We start from the raw sequence: 13,327 nt of genomic DNA, 5'->3' as shown, positions 1-13,327 counted from the left end.
AACATAGAATAGTCGTGGTTGTGTTTATCCAGATGAACCCATTTTTTATTTTCACTTTTTGGGTGACCAAATTAACTTCACATTAATTTTGTTTGTTTGGAAAAAAAAAAAATCCTAAAAGTACTTTTATAGATATCCAAAATCTAAATTATACAACATGAATGAAGTCTTGCCCCCTAGTTTAGGTCAGTTACTTGGATCAAACAATATTATTGAGTTCTATCATGTATCATGTCTATGACTATTTACATGTAGGTCTTGTTTTACCATTTCATGAATGGTCTTTTTAGGTTTTTCTCTACCTTTCACCTTTTGTCTCATCTACCTTCCTGATTAGATGTTCTGTTGCTTTTTTTTTTTCACATGTCCAAACTAGGGGAAGCATAACGGGTCGAACCCGTCTGTCAGATCCGCTAAACCCGCTAAAAAGTCGGGTCGGACTAGGATTTGCAGCCCGCCAAATTTTAAAAAAAACCACCAAACCCGCACCGCCAAATTGGCGGGCTTTAACGGGACGGGCGGGTCGGTCCGCCGAGCCGAATATTTTTTTTATTAAATAAAAGAGTGATTACTATTATAAAATTAATAATTATAGAATTTTTAAATACATTTTTTTCAGTTTTTGTGTATATTCTTCTTTTAGTTATTAACTTTATTTATTTTATTTTACAATTTCGTATATATGTTCAAATTATGTGATTTATATTTTAAAATAAAGATAATTCTATTGATAAATATTATTTTAAACAATTTTATTGAAGTTAAAAATTAAAATAAATAGTGAAAAAATTATATTATAATTTAATTATTTTTTATTTGTATTTAATTTTTTAATTATTATTTTTTGGTTAATTTTAATGAATTTTATTTAAAAAAAAACACAGAGTCAAATTTTATATTTTTTGTTAATTTTAATGAATTATATTTAATTTTATTTTAATGTGTTTGACAAATTTCTATTAGTAAAAATAAAAAATACTAGAAAAATTAAAAAAATATCTTTTTAGAAAAGTTGTAATTTACATCTTTTTTTAAAAGATCTTCTTTCTTTAAAAGAAAGATACTTTTTTATGTAATAAATAAATAAAAAATACTTTTATATTATTATACCCAAATATAATTAGTCACAAAAAAAATACCCAAACATAATTAATAAATAAAAAAAATTTTATATCCAAATATAAAATTACTTTTACTTTATAAAATCTTTAAAAAAAAATAACTAAAAAAAATATCTTTTTAAAAACTCACCTAAACAAACCCTTTATAAACTACTTAAAAAAATTAAAAGCTTTACCAAACCAAACTAACTCTTTCATTCCTTCCTTCCTTCTTTTATTGCTTCTTTTCCAGATCCACCTAAAATTGAATTTTGAAAAACAACGAAGAAAGAAGCCCTAAGCCCCAAACCTCTTTCTCCTTAGTCCCTCACCTCGCAACCACTGCTGCTCGAAACCGTCTCGTTCTTTCAAGTCACTTCGCCGCCGCCATCTCCCCCTCTGCTTCGATTGGTTCGTCCCTCGCCGTCGTTGATATTGTTTCCATTAATTCTGTTGATCTAAATTCAACTTCTTGTTAATGCGTTCTCGAATCTAACCATCCGAAAACATTTGAATTGAATCCAAAATAACTCACATATGGCAGTATCGGTGTTCCTCAATAGTCATTCACTCGATAATTGTGTATACTGTGAACGAGTATTACAATATTTATTTCTGTTCCTCACTTTCTATTGTTGCCTATTTGCTGTCCCAATATTCAGATTGGTTTTTATATATTGGGTTTATGATAATTGCAAGTAGAGAAAATGCACATCGTTAGGTTTGGCCGTTTGAGAACTTCTTGGTACTAATTTTGTCAACAATTGTTTGTGAGCTTTCCTTCTTTTTAAGGTTTCATTCTGATCATTATTTCCATTCAAAATTACTTTGGAACAATAGGGTTTTCAAATACTGAAGTTGAATCGATAATTGAGAAAGAAAAAGATTGATGTCGAAAGAAGTTTGGATTGAATATTTTCAATAAATGTTTCAGGTTGTAGACAAAAACGAATGGATTCATCACAAAGTGCAGCTGTTGGGGGCAATGGTGGGACTAGTGGCAATGGGACATTGATCTCTCAATCTAATGACACTGCAGCTTCTGCAGTAGGAGCTGATGATTCTATGCAAAAGTTGAGCCAAGTCAGTGACTCCATTCAGAAAACCTTGGGCCTCATCCATCAGCTTTATCTTACGGTATCTACTTACAATGCTGCTTTTCAAATGCCTCTCCTCCAACGCATGTATGTACCTTTAATCTTTTCGTATAGTGATTTTTTTTTCTCTGTTTTACCTTTTTCGCCTTGTTAGATATTGTATTTGCTGATCATATTTTTGCGTCAAATGTCCAGCAATGGTCTTGTTGCAGAGCTTGACAACATGGTTAAATTGGCTGAGAAGTGCAACATTCAAATTCCTATGGAGGTGGTGAAGTGAGTCTTCTACTGTTGCATGTGTTTCTATTCACAACCTAATAATTCACTTTCAATTCCCTTTTTACATGTGAATTTAACTGATGATTTACGGCTGGATTTAGTTTAATTGATGATGGGAAGAATCCAGACGAATTTACCAAAGACGTTTTAAACAATTGCATTGCAAAGAATCAGATCACCAAAGGAAAGACTGATGCTTTGAAGGTTGGTTATAGTTTTTTTCTGTTGGGGGGTTAGGATTGCGACTAAATCCCCATAGTGGTCTCTAAGATTCATGGCTTTCACTATTTTAGTCCTTCAAATTCAAAATTCACTGTACCGGTCCCTGAGATCTAGTTCTAGGCACTATATTGGTCCTTGGACCCTTTCCGGCGTTGACTCAGTGAACATAATGCCTAGCTATCTCTGACTTGCCATGCTAGACACAAGGCTAAATGATGTTTGTTTGTTTTGAATCTTAAACTAAGCAAAAACGAGGTTGTTTTGGAGAATGAATGAAGATAAAACGGTTTGGACATCATATAAACTCTTCTTTGTCTTCTCGTCTTCTCGTTCGCTGACTCAATGCTAGAAAAGGTTCAGGACTAGTATTGTGTCCAAAGTTGAATCTCGAAGACCAGTATAGTGAATTTTGGATTTGAGGGACTAAAATAGTAAAAGTCATAAATCTGAAAGACTACTTTGGGGATTTAGTCTTAGGATTGCTGCTTTTTTTCCCTCTTTATGTTTGTTGAACTTCTTTCACTCATCTTATCACTTTTGTATGGGGTAGAGTTTTCGCAAGAATCTTTTGGAGGAATTGGAGCAGAACTTCCCTGCCGAGGTTGAAACTTTTAGGGAGAGTCGTGCTGCTTCTGCTGCGGTAAATATTACCTATTTGGTCTTTTATTTCATTGCCGAATCGAACTCTAAAAAAGAATTCCTCGTAATTGATTAGTTTCTAGCTTATCACTTATAACATGTAGAGATGAATATGTATGCTATGGGAAGGGGGAAGAATGGGGTTTGCTTTTAGGTTGAGGTAACTTACTCCATCTTGAAATGTCATCCTTCTCTCTTCCTTTCTGTTCACCATAAGCTCTTGCTAACTTCAGCCATCTCAACTTTCATGTTGTTGAATAGGAAGCCCCATTCCCTGCCCATTATTAAGAGGAGTATTTTCTAATATAGTATGTAGTGTTACATGTCTCCTTGTCAGCGCTCAGCACCCAATTTTGAGTCAACAAGACCAGTTGATTAAATATTTCACAAAGATACAAAGGAAGAAACAGTGATTGAACACTGTTTTCAAGATAAATTTATTCTGGTGGTTATTCCACTATTTTCTTTCTCATCCCCCTATTTTTCGCCATTTGGTTGCAACCCTCTATTGATAGCACTTTTTCATAGTTGATCCTATCCCTCTTGCTTTGTCTCAAACCTCATATGTACCAGCTTGGAAAAAGAAGGAACCTGGCTTGGAGTAAAATTGATTCCATAGTGAATTTCATGAATAATTACAACTAACGTCAGTTCTTTAATACTTGGGGAATATCAATCTTGACCTTATTTTGCATCAATGCAGGAATTGAAACGTCCAGCTCAAGCACAGAGTGCACTAGCCAATGGAGATGTGAGAGTTAAAACAGAGCATTGACATTATAATGCATTGTATATAGTGTAAAATTGGCGCAGGTTTTTGGCTCTAGCTGAACTTGAACTTGCAACCATTATTTGGTCAAAGGATATATGTTTTACCAACTGAGCCTTACCTCCAGAATGTATGAAAGTAGTAAATAAAGAAAATGATTTGATCTAAATTAGACAAAAAGGTTACCCAGTGAAGTGATATTGATCTCATACTGATTTACAATTTTTAGTGCAGTTTAATCATGCCTTAATTTAGACTTTGATGTTACAACGCTACAGTGAATAGAATTATAATTTTCATTTCGCTTGCTGACCATCAAATTGTGTAGGTGGCAATCCACAGTTTGTGTTTTCAATTTTAAGTTTAAGTCGATGTATGATTCAGTGATATGGATTTAATAAAATTAATGATGCAAATTTTGCCTATATATTATGAAAAGTCGTCTTAAATGCTTGAGCTCTGTCCTTTTAAACATCAATTTGGTCATTTCAAAGTCATACTCTTTCATTAAACTGGTAATATAAATAGAAAAAAGTATATATTGCGTCTAACTTCAAAATGGCTTGATCTCCTCAATGCTCAAGATTTACCTCTTTTTTTAGGCAAAAGGATCTTAGTCCTTTCTTCTTTCCTTGATTTTAATGATGGCTATTGGCTAACGCATTTTGTAGCCTTATAACCTTCTTTTGTTTTTTTGTGTTGCTACTTGTCCCTACGAAGAAGATTATCCCACTATCTACACAGAACTGGTTATTCGAAAACGAAAAGAGTGTATACATTCCACACATTAAGAACAGGACTAGTCTTGATCTATCTTGAAACCAACCAATCAACATGCACCAGTTTCAATCTTGAAGTAGTTCCGTTTGATTAAGGGAAAGAAAACACATTAAGAATATGTCAACATCATCATAAGTTCATAACTACTAAGTTAATAATTGGATACCAATTGTAAAGAGAATTCAAAGCTTTCAAGCATGTGAGGCCTAAATAGCGGGTCCCTTAAATTGTTCCATTAGTTGGAAAATTAATAACACATTAGAGACACAAGATGGACACACACTGCAAAGAAGTAAGTTAAGAATAAAAATGGGACAACAGAGGGTAAGTAACACCAACTACAACTAGAACAATTAATTTAGCAGTACGAGATACACACTTCAATATTTCTTGATCATTTTTCTTTTTGGGGTAAATTTAAAAATAATAACAATAATAAAATAATATAAGAATTGCAAAACTTGAGAACGTAGTAGACATAATAATAGCCAATAATATATCCTACTCTTCAATAATTCTTGAAACTCTTGATCAAAATACTATGAAGAAGAATTGGTATATGAGAACCAAAGGTAAAATCCCACATATCACATCATTAACAATCCAATTCTTTCCCCAGTCAGCACCACTCTTGCTCTCAGTGCCTGTTTCCTTGGCTGCACTACCAGTTGCAGTACTAGCTGCAGTTAATTTTCATGGTCACAAATCACACAACATTACAAGAAAAATTGTTAGAATAATAACCAAAATAACAAGCAGCACAAAATATCATTGAATATGCTAAATCCCAAATCAAGTGATCCCAAACCATTGAATATGCTAAATGGTTGGTTAGTTAGTTAGTTAGTTACCACTGGGAACTGGTGCAGTACTGTTTTTGCCGGTGCCCTTTTCTACCCCTGAAAACACCTTGGCTTCTGGAGAGTTAGGTTTCAAATGCAGAAGGTCTGAAAAACAAAAGAGGAACAAAACATGATAATAATTCACATCAATAAAGACCACTACGAATGGTTCAAGAAGTAAAATAAACAATAAACACATCTAATGATATGATACAATATTAAAAATGAAATTACCTAACTTAACTCTAAAATTAGTATGAAATATGTTACTAACCAACACATTCAGAAATATTAGCAGGTGTGTGACAAGCAGTAGGCAAATTGAGAGCAAGAGTGAGATTGATGGTGAGGCCAAGATTGGGGTCATCATGGTATTTGATGAGGAGGCAGAGGCATCTCTTGCTCTTTGCAATAACATCTTTGAGGCCACTGCAGCAATCTACTGTTGGGGTTTTTGCTTGAGCACTCACATATGGAAGACAAGTTGCTAATCCAACTAGTTTGTCAGCACATTCTTGCTTGTCTTGGTTCAAATCTGAGCTTCCATAACCAACAAAAAGGAGCAGTGAAGTCAACAAGAGTGCTAGATTTCTTGTACTTTTGGAACTGATCATTTTTGTAGATGCAGGAAAAGAAATAGGGGAGAATTGAACAAAGAAAGTGTTGTTTTCTTTTGGAATGTGAATGTGATGGAATGAATAGTAGCATAGGAGTAGCCTTCTCTATATATAGATAATAGATTCATCACTTTATTGTTTATGTTTTCTGCATTTATTAGCATATCCTGTGGTTTTCTAAATTTTATTTATTTAAGTTGGAAACGCAGGTGCAGTCGACTTCACGTGAAGTTGATATTTGAGAGCCGTTAAATGATTTGACTGATTTAACTAATTTTTTATCTAACGGCTCTCAGATATCAACTTCACGTAAAGTCGACTTCACTTGAGTTTTCACCTTTATTTAGAGTAGAATGAGAAATAAATTCTCGAGTATTTATATTTTTAATAGATCAGTCTCTAAACAAAAAATATCAATAAAATTTTTTAAGATGATAAACGTGGATAAATTAATTTAAATTAAAATTTTGTATTCTAATTATAGAATTAAATTAAAAATAGTATGTTTATATCCGTTATTTTAAAAAATTTTATTAATATTTTTTTAAAAAAATTAATCTGTTTGTAAATCCTCAATAATTTATTTGTCACCTTACTTGTTTACTTATTTAAAATTTATCTCTAGAATTAATTTTTTTAACTAACATCAATTAATTTTTTAATTATTTTTCTATTTTAAATTCTAAATCTTAAATGTCAATTTTTAAATCATACGTGGTTGAAAAAATTAAAATTAAAAAAATTACAATAAAAGAAAATAAACTAATATTAATTAATTTAAAAGTACTTCTCTATCCTTCTTCAATTATTAGTTGATAAGTGATAATTGATGGAATGCACTTGACTTGTATGCATATGGTTATTGGTTTTGTTGAATAAGATAAAAATAGAAAAGATATCCAAATGTGAGGCAAGTAATTAACACCATAGGCTTCATCTAAGCTTTGGGATAATGCCATTGCTTGGAATACACACTCCACCTTCCAAAATAAATTTTCCATCTGTTCTCCAACCTGACAGGTGTATGGTAGTTGCCACCTATCATTTTTGCACACACTTACAAGCATTTTATTGCGATAAATAATATGCACTTTAAAATATTAATATTAAATTAATTATTTTAATTTTTTATTATTATAAATATTTCAATTTCCACTTAATGTCTTTAAAATTATACTTTTATTGTTGTACAACATTTTTTCTCTTTTCAAGTTTCAACACAACAAAATTTATCCCACGCTACTAAGCCACCCCACTCTACGGTTGTTTGCTACTATCGTTGGTCGTATTATATATTCAACCTTCAATTTTAAACAATAATTTTTTTTTAAAATATTAACTAATTAAAAAATAATTCTCTATATTCATTTTTTAATAAATCTTGATATAAATTTATCAGTAATTTCCTAACACTAAGTTTTTGCTCAATAATATCATATTCAGGGACGGAATTAGAGGAGGGCCAATAATGATCTCGACCCCCCTCCAAAATTTTAAAAAACTATATTTATATATAAGATATGTGTTTAAAATATAAAAAAAAATTATATAATTTAATAATTTTATATGTTTTATTTTTTATTATGTAATAGATTTATGTCTTAATTGTTTAATTTATTAATATTTTTTACTTAACTAATTTAATTCACTAATATCTTTGTACTTTTCAAATTAATTTTTATATAATAATCTCTATATTTATTTTTAAATTTTTTTTATATTAATATATTTAACATTCATATTATTATATTAATAATAATTTACGTAGTTATATTTTGGTAATCACATTATGTACTTTAGATATTATTTTCTTGTAAAAAATACTCATTTTTTTTTTAAATTTACATTGTTAAAAGAAAAATTTATAAAAATATTTTATATCTTGTATTCTATAAAAATACTTTGTCTTTTAAATAATTAATAATTTATAATTTATTTTTAAATTTTTTAAAATTTTTGAAAGAATTAATTTTAATTAATAAGATATGTGATAATTTTACCTAAATACGCTATAAATTATTGGTATTTTATAATTTTATAATATACTATTGATATTGTTATATTTTATGATGTAATTATCATATTAAAAATAAAATTGTAAAAAAAGTATAATTATATATATATATATTTATAAATCTTTTAAAAAATTAACTCTAATAATTATTTATTAATTATTTTTATAAAATAAAAAAATTATTTAAAATTTGGCACCTCCATATTAAAATTTTTGGATTCGTCCTAATCATATTTACTGTAGTGATTATTAATTTTGTTTTATTAACTTCACGTTTACCTTAATGTCAAAATTAAGTTCACAAAAGTGCTTATCGTTTAAATTATTTTTCACATCAAAGAGCATTGCCCTTCAAATTCGGTTGATGACGTAGCGAAGCAGAAGGTGGAGTGGTGGCAATTATGGCGTGGTTGCGGTGGCAATTTGTGATTGGGTGTTGCTGATAGCGATGTATTATAACAGATGATAGTCTTGGCAGTAATTATATATAAGAGCTGATAGTGTTGGACTTTCTATTGCTAACTGTACGATAATGTTACCATAAATGTATCGAAGATATTATTTTTTAAGATTAAGTATAATTTTAGTTTTTAAAATATGAGTTAATTTTTTTTATTTTTAACTTTTTTATATATAAATTCGTTTTTTAAATTTAAAAAAAAATTTAAAATTATTTTTTATTTAAATATTAAAATTTTAGACTAAATTACTTATAACAAAAAAAAAATAAAAAAATAAAAAAAGTATTTTTATTTTTACAAAAGAAAGAGAAAAAAAAATAAAAAAAGAAGAAGTTGTTTATGATTCATTTCTGTTTCTGTTTATACTATTACTTTCGCACGATTTTGATCTATAAGAAAAGAACGATTTTAAAACTAAGTTAAACTTTAGGATAATTTTGTATATAAAAAAAGGTTAAAAAAATTTTTGACCTATACTTTAACTTTAAGAATCTAAATGATACTTAAACCCCTATTTTTTATTTATATATTAACACCTAGCATGGATTTCGTGCATATATCGATCTACAGTTTTTTATACATTTCACAAAAGAGAAGTAACTAATATGAATAATCTTTTGAATAGTTATTGAATTTTATTAAGACAATGCCTTTAAACAGGTAGTATTATCAAAGAAAAATTTTATTTGACACATGAAAGTAACTAAGCTGAATGCCCTGTTTGGTAAGATAAGATATTTTCATGTCTTTGGGAAATTTCTGTTTTCCATATTTTTTCCACATGCAAATTAACTAAAAATAATGCTTTAATTATGACCAATGCAAATTACTAATAACTTGGTTACTCCTTAAAGAAAAAAAAAAAGAACAGAAAATCATAATAGAGAAAAAGCCTCATCTTTCGGTGTAGATAAAATAATACACAATTACACACCACATACACACATAATGATTGAAGAAAGTTAGGTGGGGAAATCTATTAAATTAAATAAATGAGTCGGGTACTCTAGTGTTTTCTAGTAATTTAGTATTAAAAATAAATTAAAACTACACATGTATTTATATACAAATATACCGTAACCGATTGATTTTAATATACAAATAATTTTTTTAACAATAATGCTAGGGAACCAACTCTATATAAATCAGAGGCACCAGTAACTTTAACCGGATGTTGCTACTGATAGAACGGATGTTTCTTTTTCTTATAAATTTGATGGTTTTAGATATGATTTCTATGTTTCATGTGTTACGCATTAATAAAACATAATTAATTACTAATAAATTATTAAAGCATCTGTTCCGTGATTCTCTCCCATCACTAGCGTATCTTCCTTCATGTTTTGAATGTGGTCAACAATAATTTAAAAAACAAATTAAATTATAAATTAATAAAACTAATTATAATTAATTATGTTATTCCATTCTTCGCTGATTATTAGTTGGTTCCATATATATTTTTTTTAATAAATTAAATACACTCCACGTTATGGATCTTAATTGCATGCATCTTTTGCTTGCTAAGTATGGGCTTCCTTGCAATCTAGCTGACGCCATGAATTAAAGATAAAGCATGTGGGTCTTTCTTTTTTTTTTTTAAGTATATGTGAGTTTTTTACATTTTTTATATTTTGTGGTTTGAGTTTAACATAATCTTGGATTTTTTTTTTCCAAGAGCATGATAACCGTAATTATTTGATTTAAATCTATATATGGCGTTCATGAACTGAAAAGCAGGAAAAGAAGAACTCCAATTTCCATGAGTAGAACACAAAACTTGGGTTTTTCTTTTTCCTAAGATGCTGTGTTCATATATAAGATGATATTAACCTGACAAAGCCCATAAAACACGGCTTCAAGTGCTTGGACCAATAACAGAGTCACCATGTCCCTCACTGAAACCAAACTAGTCGTGTGAGAAAAACTTTTGTGTTGTTTTATCTACTTATCTTAAATGAAGTCTTTCGAAAACGTTTGGCACCTTCGAAAATTGGTGATGATATTTTTTTATTCTTGTTTTTTTGAAATTTTTTTATTGCATATTGTATGAATAAATATAAAGAGTTTATAGTATTAAAGTAAGACCCATAATATTTATTTTCTAGAATTATTTTAATATATTAATAATTTAATGTATGTATTTCAAATATAATTTATTCACAATATATTAAATCACGATATATAGAATTTTAGAAGATGACATATATTTCAAAACAAAAAATCGCATATATTAAATTTCAAACTCACTAGACAGATAACAAAAACTAGTCAAGTTCAACCAATAATTAATTATTGACTATAACTAAATAAATTTACTCACTCACTGTTAGTAAAAATGAAGAGTTAGTTAGCAAAAATAGTTAATTTGTTACATAGAATTGTGTTTTTTTTTTTATTCAAAGTTAGGAATGAGATTCGAAGTCACGATCTTTAAATAAGTATAAAAAAACTATGTCATTTGAGTTATAGTTTGTTGGTGCATAAAATTATTGTTGAGCTTCCTGTTTTTAGAAACAAAATCTGTTTTTTGTTCTAATAGATTTGATCCTTATAGCCAGCACTACTATACTTGTATTATATATACATAATTTTAGTAAGTGGATGGGTAAATTCTAATATTCTGTTAATTTTATAGATTAGATATTTTTGTTTTTGGTACACACTAGCTGTCTCAAATATAAGTTTTTTTCGTTTTTCTTTTACTGTCAAGAAAACCTTACTTTCTCTAATCTCTTCTTGGTATCAAGAGCCTCATTCTTGAATACAAGCCATGATTTTTGGTGTTACAAATTTGAATTTCTCTGTATCTTCTTCCTCATCTTTCACTTCTAATTTTGGCTTTAATCCTTGATCTTTTGATCATTTCATGAGTGACAAACTTAACAAGAACAGTCATAGGATCTAACGACAGCAGGCTTTGCCTGTTATCTTTTGTCAAAATTTGGAAGATTATTTACATCCTGAAAGAATTTTTATTCAATATGCTACTGATGATGATCATGCTATTGGTATCCTCTCTACTGTATACAAGAGATGGAGATAAGAAGACTACAATATTATATCATGACTTCTTGTTCCATAGATGAAACCTTCGAGATCAAAATGGTTTGTTGTATTTTTGTTTATGATATCTGGAATAGAATTGAAGATTATTTTTCAAAATCTATTAGATACAAAATTAAGCAACTGAAAACTCAATCGAAGAATATAAAAAAACAGGTCTCAGAGCTGTTGAGTATGTTTTGAAGTTCAAGAAAATTGTTAATTCTTTAGCATCTTTAAATTTTTTTTTTAACTATTGACAAGCATATTGATACTCTTTTAGAGGGTCTTAATGAAGATTTTCAAAATCTTATCACTACTGTCTCGACTAAGCCAGGATTGTATTTTCTACAAAAAGTTGAGACATCAATTTTGTCGCATAATGACATGACTTAGAAATTTCGTAAACATGATTCTCTTCTTGCTGAAGCACACCTTACTCAATCTTCTTTTTCATCTTCATTATTTTTTGGAAGAGGTTTTGGTGGTTGAAAGAACCTGTGGTGGAAGATTTACACGCGGTGGTCGTTCCTTCACTACAAAAAAAAAAAGATTTTAAAATGACATTTATATTATGGCAGTTTTAAAGAGCTGCCATAATATTCAGGTATTATGGCATTTTATGCTGTTGCCATAATTATGTTTTCTGCACTTTTATACTACTCCTACAACAGACGAAATGAACCTTTATGATGGGAGTTTTGGATAGTAACGCAACAGAGGATTGCAGCACCGAGATTAACAAAAGAATCAATTAATACCAATGAAGAATTAGAGAAAGAATTATAAAGGAACAGTTTTTAATCATTTCAATTGTTTTCTCCTTTTTTTTTTCCTTAATTTGGGGGCTTTCTTTGTGTGAAGGGATGTGGTAAAAAAAATGAAAAAGAGCTCACCATACTAAATTTATCTGCCAAGAACCGATCGAAGTCCTCTACCACCACCACTGATTTTGGCCTGGTCTATTATAGAAGTAATTTTGGACTCCATGGCAAAGGTTTTAAAGGTTCTAGGTTAGGTTATGGAAGGTTGGAAAAGTGAGTTGAGGTTGAAAGTGGGGGTAGTTTGAAAATTTTATTAAAAAATCAACAAAAAATTAGAGTTTAGATACTTTTATCATACAAAACCCATCTTCCATGGGTACATCGTTAATTTCTTTAGTTTATGTGTACTTTTGTGAGCGTTCGTAAACTTCATGGTACTTTTGATAGTTTTTTCAATTTGTAAAATAAAGACGATGCTGCATAATTTTCAAGTACTCCATCTATTGCACCTGCTACCGACACTACCACTTCTCATTCCCACCTTGTGTTCATTTATTCTCCATCAAAGAATACTCATAAAATAGTAATTAGACCCAAGGCAGGTATTCATAAACCCAAAACTCATTTCACTTGATTTGTTACATAAATCACTTATGCAAAATCACCAAAAAATATAAAAGCTGCACTAAATATTTCTCATT

General features: G+C 29.4%; 2 protein-coding genes across 2 annotated transcripts; one reads left to right on the top strand and one right to left on the bottom strand.

The window, feature by feature from the left end:
• Positions 1 to 1,291: 1,291 nt before the first annotated feature.
• Positions 1,292 to 4,300, top strand: LOC112792673 (mediator of RNA polymerase II transcription subunit 10b). The gene is made up of 6 exons (XM_025835995.3): positions 1,292 to 1,511; positions 2,035 to 2,284; positions 2,393 to 2,473; positions 2,578 to 2,680; positions 3,249 to 3,338; positions 4,041 to 4,300. The coding sequence occupies exons 2-6, from the start codon at positions 2,052 to 2,054 to the stop codon at positions 4,110 to 4,112; spliced, it is 579 nt and encodes a 192-aa protein (XP_025691780.1). The 5' UTR covers positions 1,292 to 1,511; positions 2,035 to 2,051; the 3' UTR covers positions 4,113 to 4,300.
• Positions 4,301 to 5,211: 911 nt separating this feature from the next.
• On the bottom strand, positions 5,212 to 6,507 carry LOC112792672 (non-specific lipid transfer protein GPI-anchored 14). Its single transcript, XM_025835994.2, has 3 exons — positions 6,003 to 6,507; positions 5,738 to 5,833; positions 5,212 to 5,566 (listed from the first exon to the last, which is right to left on the bottom strand). The coding sequence occupies exons 1-3, from the start codon at positions 6,340 to 6,342 to the stop codon at positions 5,418 to 5,420; spliced, it is 585 nt and encodes a 194-aa protein (XP_025691779.1). The 5' UTR covers positions 6,343 to 6,507; the 3' UTR covers positions 5,212 to 5,417.
• Between the last annotated feature and the right edge of the window lie 6,820 nt (positions 6,508 to 13,327).

Source organism: Arachis hypogaea, chromosome 13 (genome assembly GCF_003086295.3).
Source record: "Arachis hypogaea cultivar Tifrunner chromosome 13, arahy.Tifrunner.gnm2.J5K5, whole genome shotgun sequence".
In the NCBI taxonomy this organism is placed as follows: Eukaryota; Viridiplantae; Streptophyta; class Magnoliopsida; order Fabales; family Fabaceae; genus Arachis; species Arachis hypogaea.
The sequence above is the reverse complement of the archived record's forward strand: the minus strand, read 5'-3'. Positions and strand labels throughout refer to the sequence as shown.

Bases quoted from the DNA above. Each gene is read 5' to 3' on its own strand.
- LOC112792673 (XM_025835995.3), top strand. From the start codon at position 2,052: ATGGATTCATCACAAAGTGCAGCTGTTGGGGGCAATGGTGGGACTAGT. The intron at 2,474-2,577 runs GTGAGTCTTCTA...GGCTGGATTTAG, and splicing joins ATTCCTATGGAGGTGGTGAA to TTTAATTGATGATGGGAAGA. The intron at 3,339-4,040 runs GTAAATATTACC...GCATCAATGCAG, and splicing joins GTCGTGCTGCTTCTGCTGCG to GAATTGAAACGTCCAGCTCA.
- LOC112792672 (XM_025835994.2), bottom strand. From the start codon at position 6,342: ATGATCAGTTCCAAAAGTACAAGAAATCTAGCACTCTTGTTGACTTCA. The intron at 5,834-6,002 runs GTTAGTAACATA...TTTGTTTTTCAG, and splicing joins TAATATTTCTGAATGTGTTG to ACCTTCTGCATTTGAAACCT. The intron at 5,567-5,737 runs GTAACTAACTAA...AATTAACTGCAG, and splicing joins TACTGCACCAGTTCCCAGTG to CTAGTACTGCAACTGGTAGT.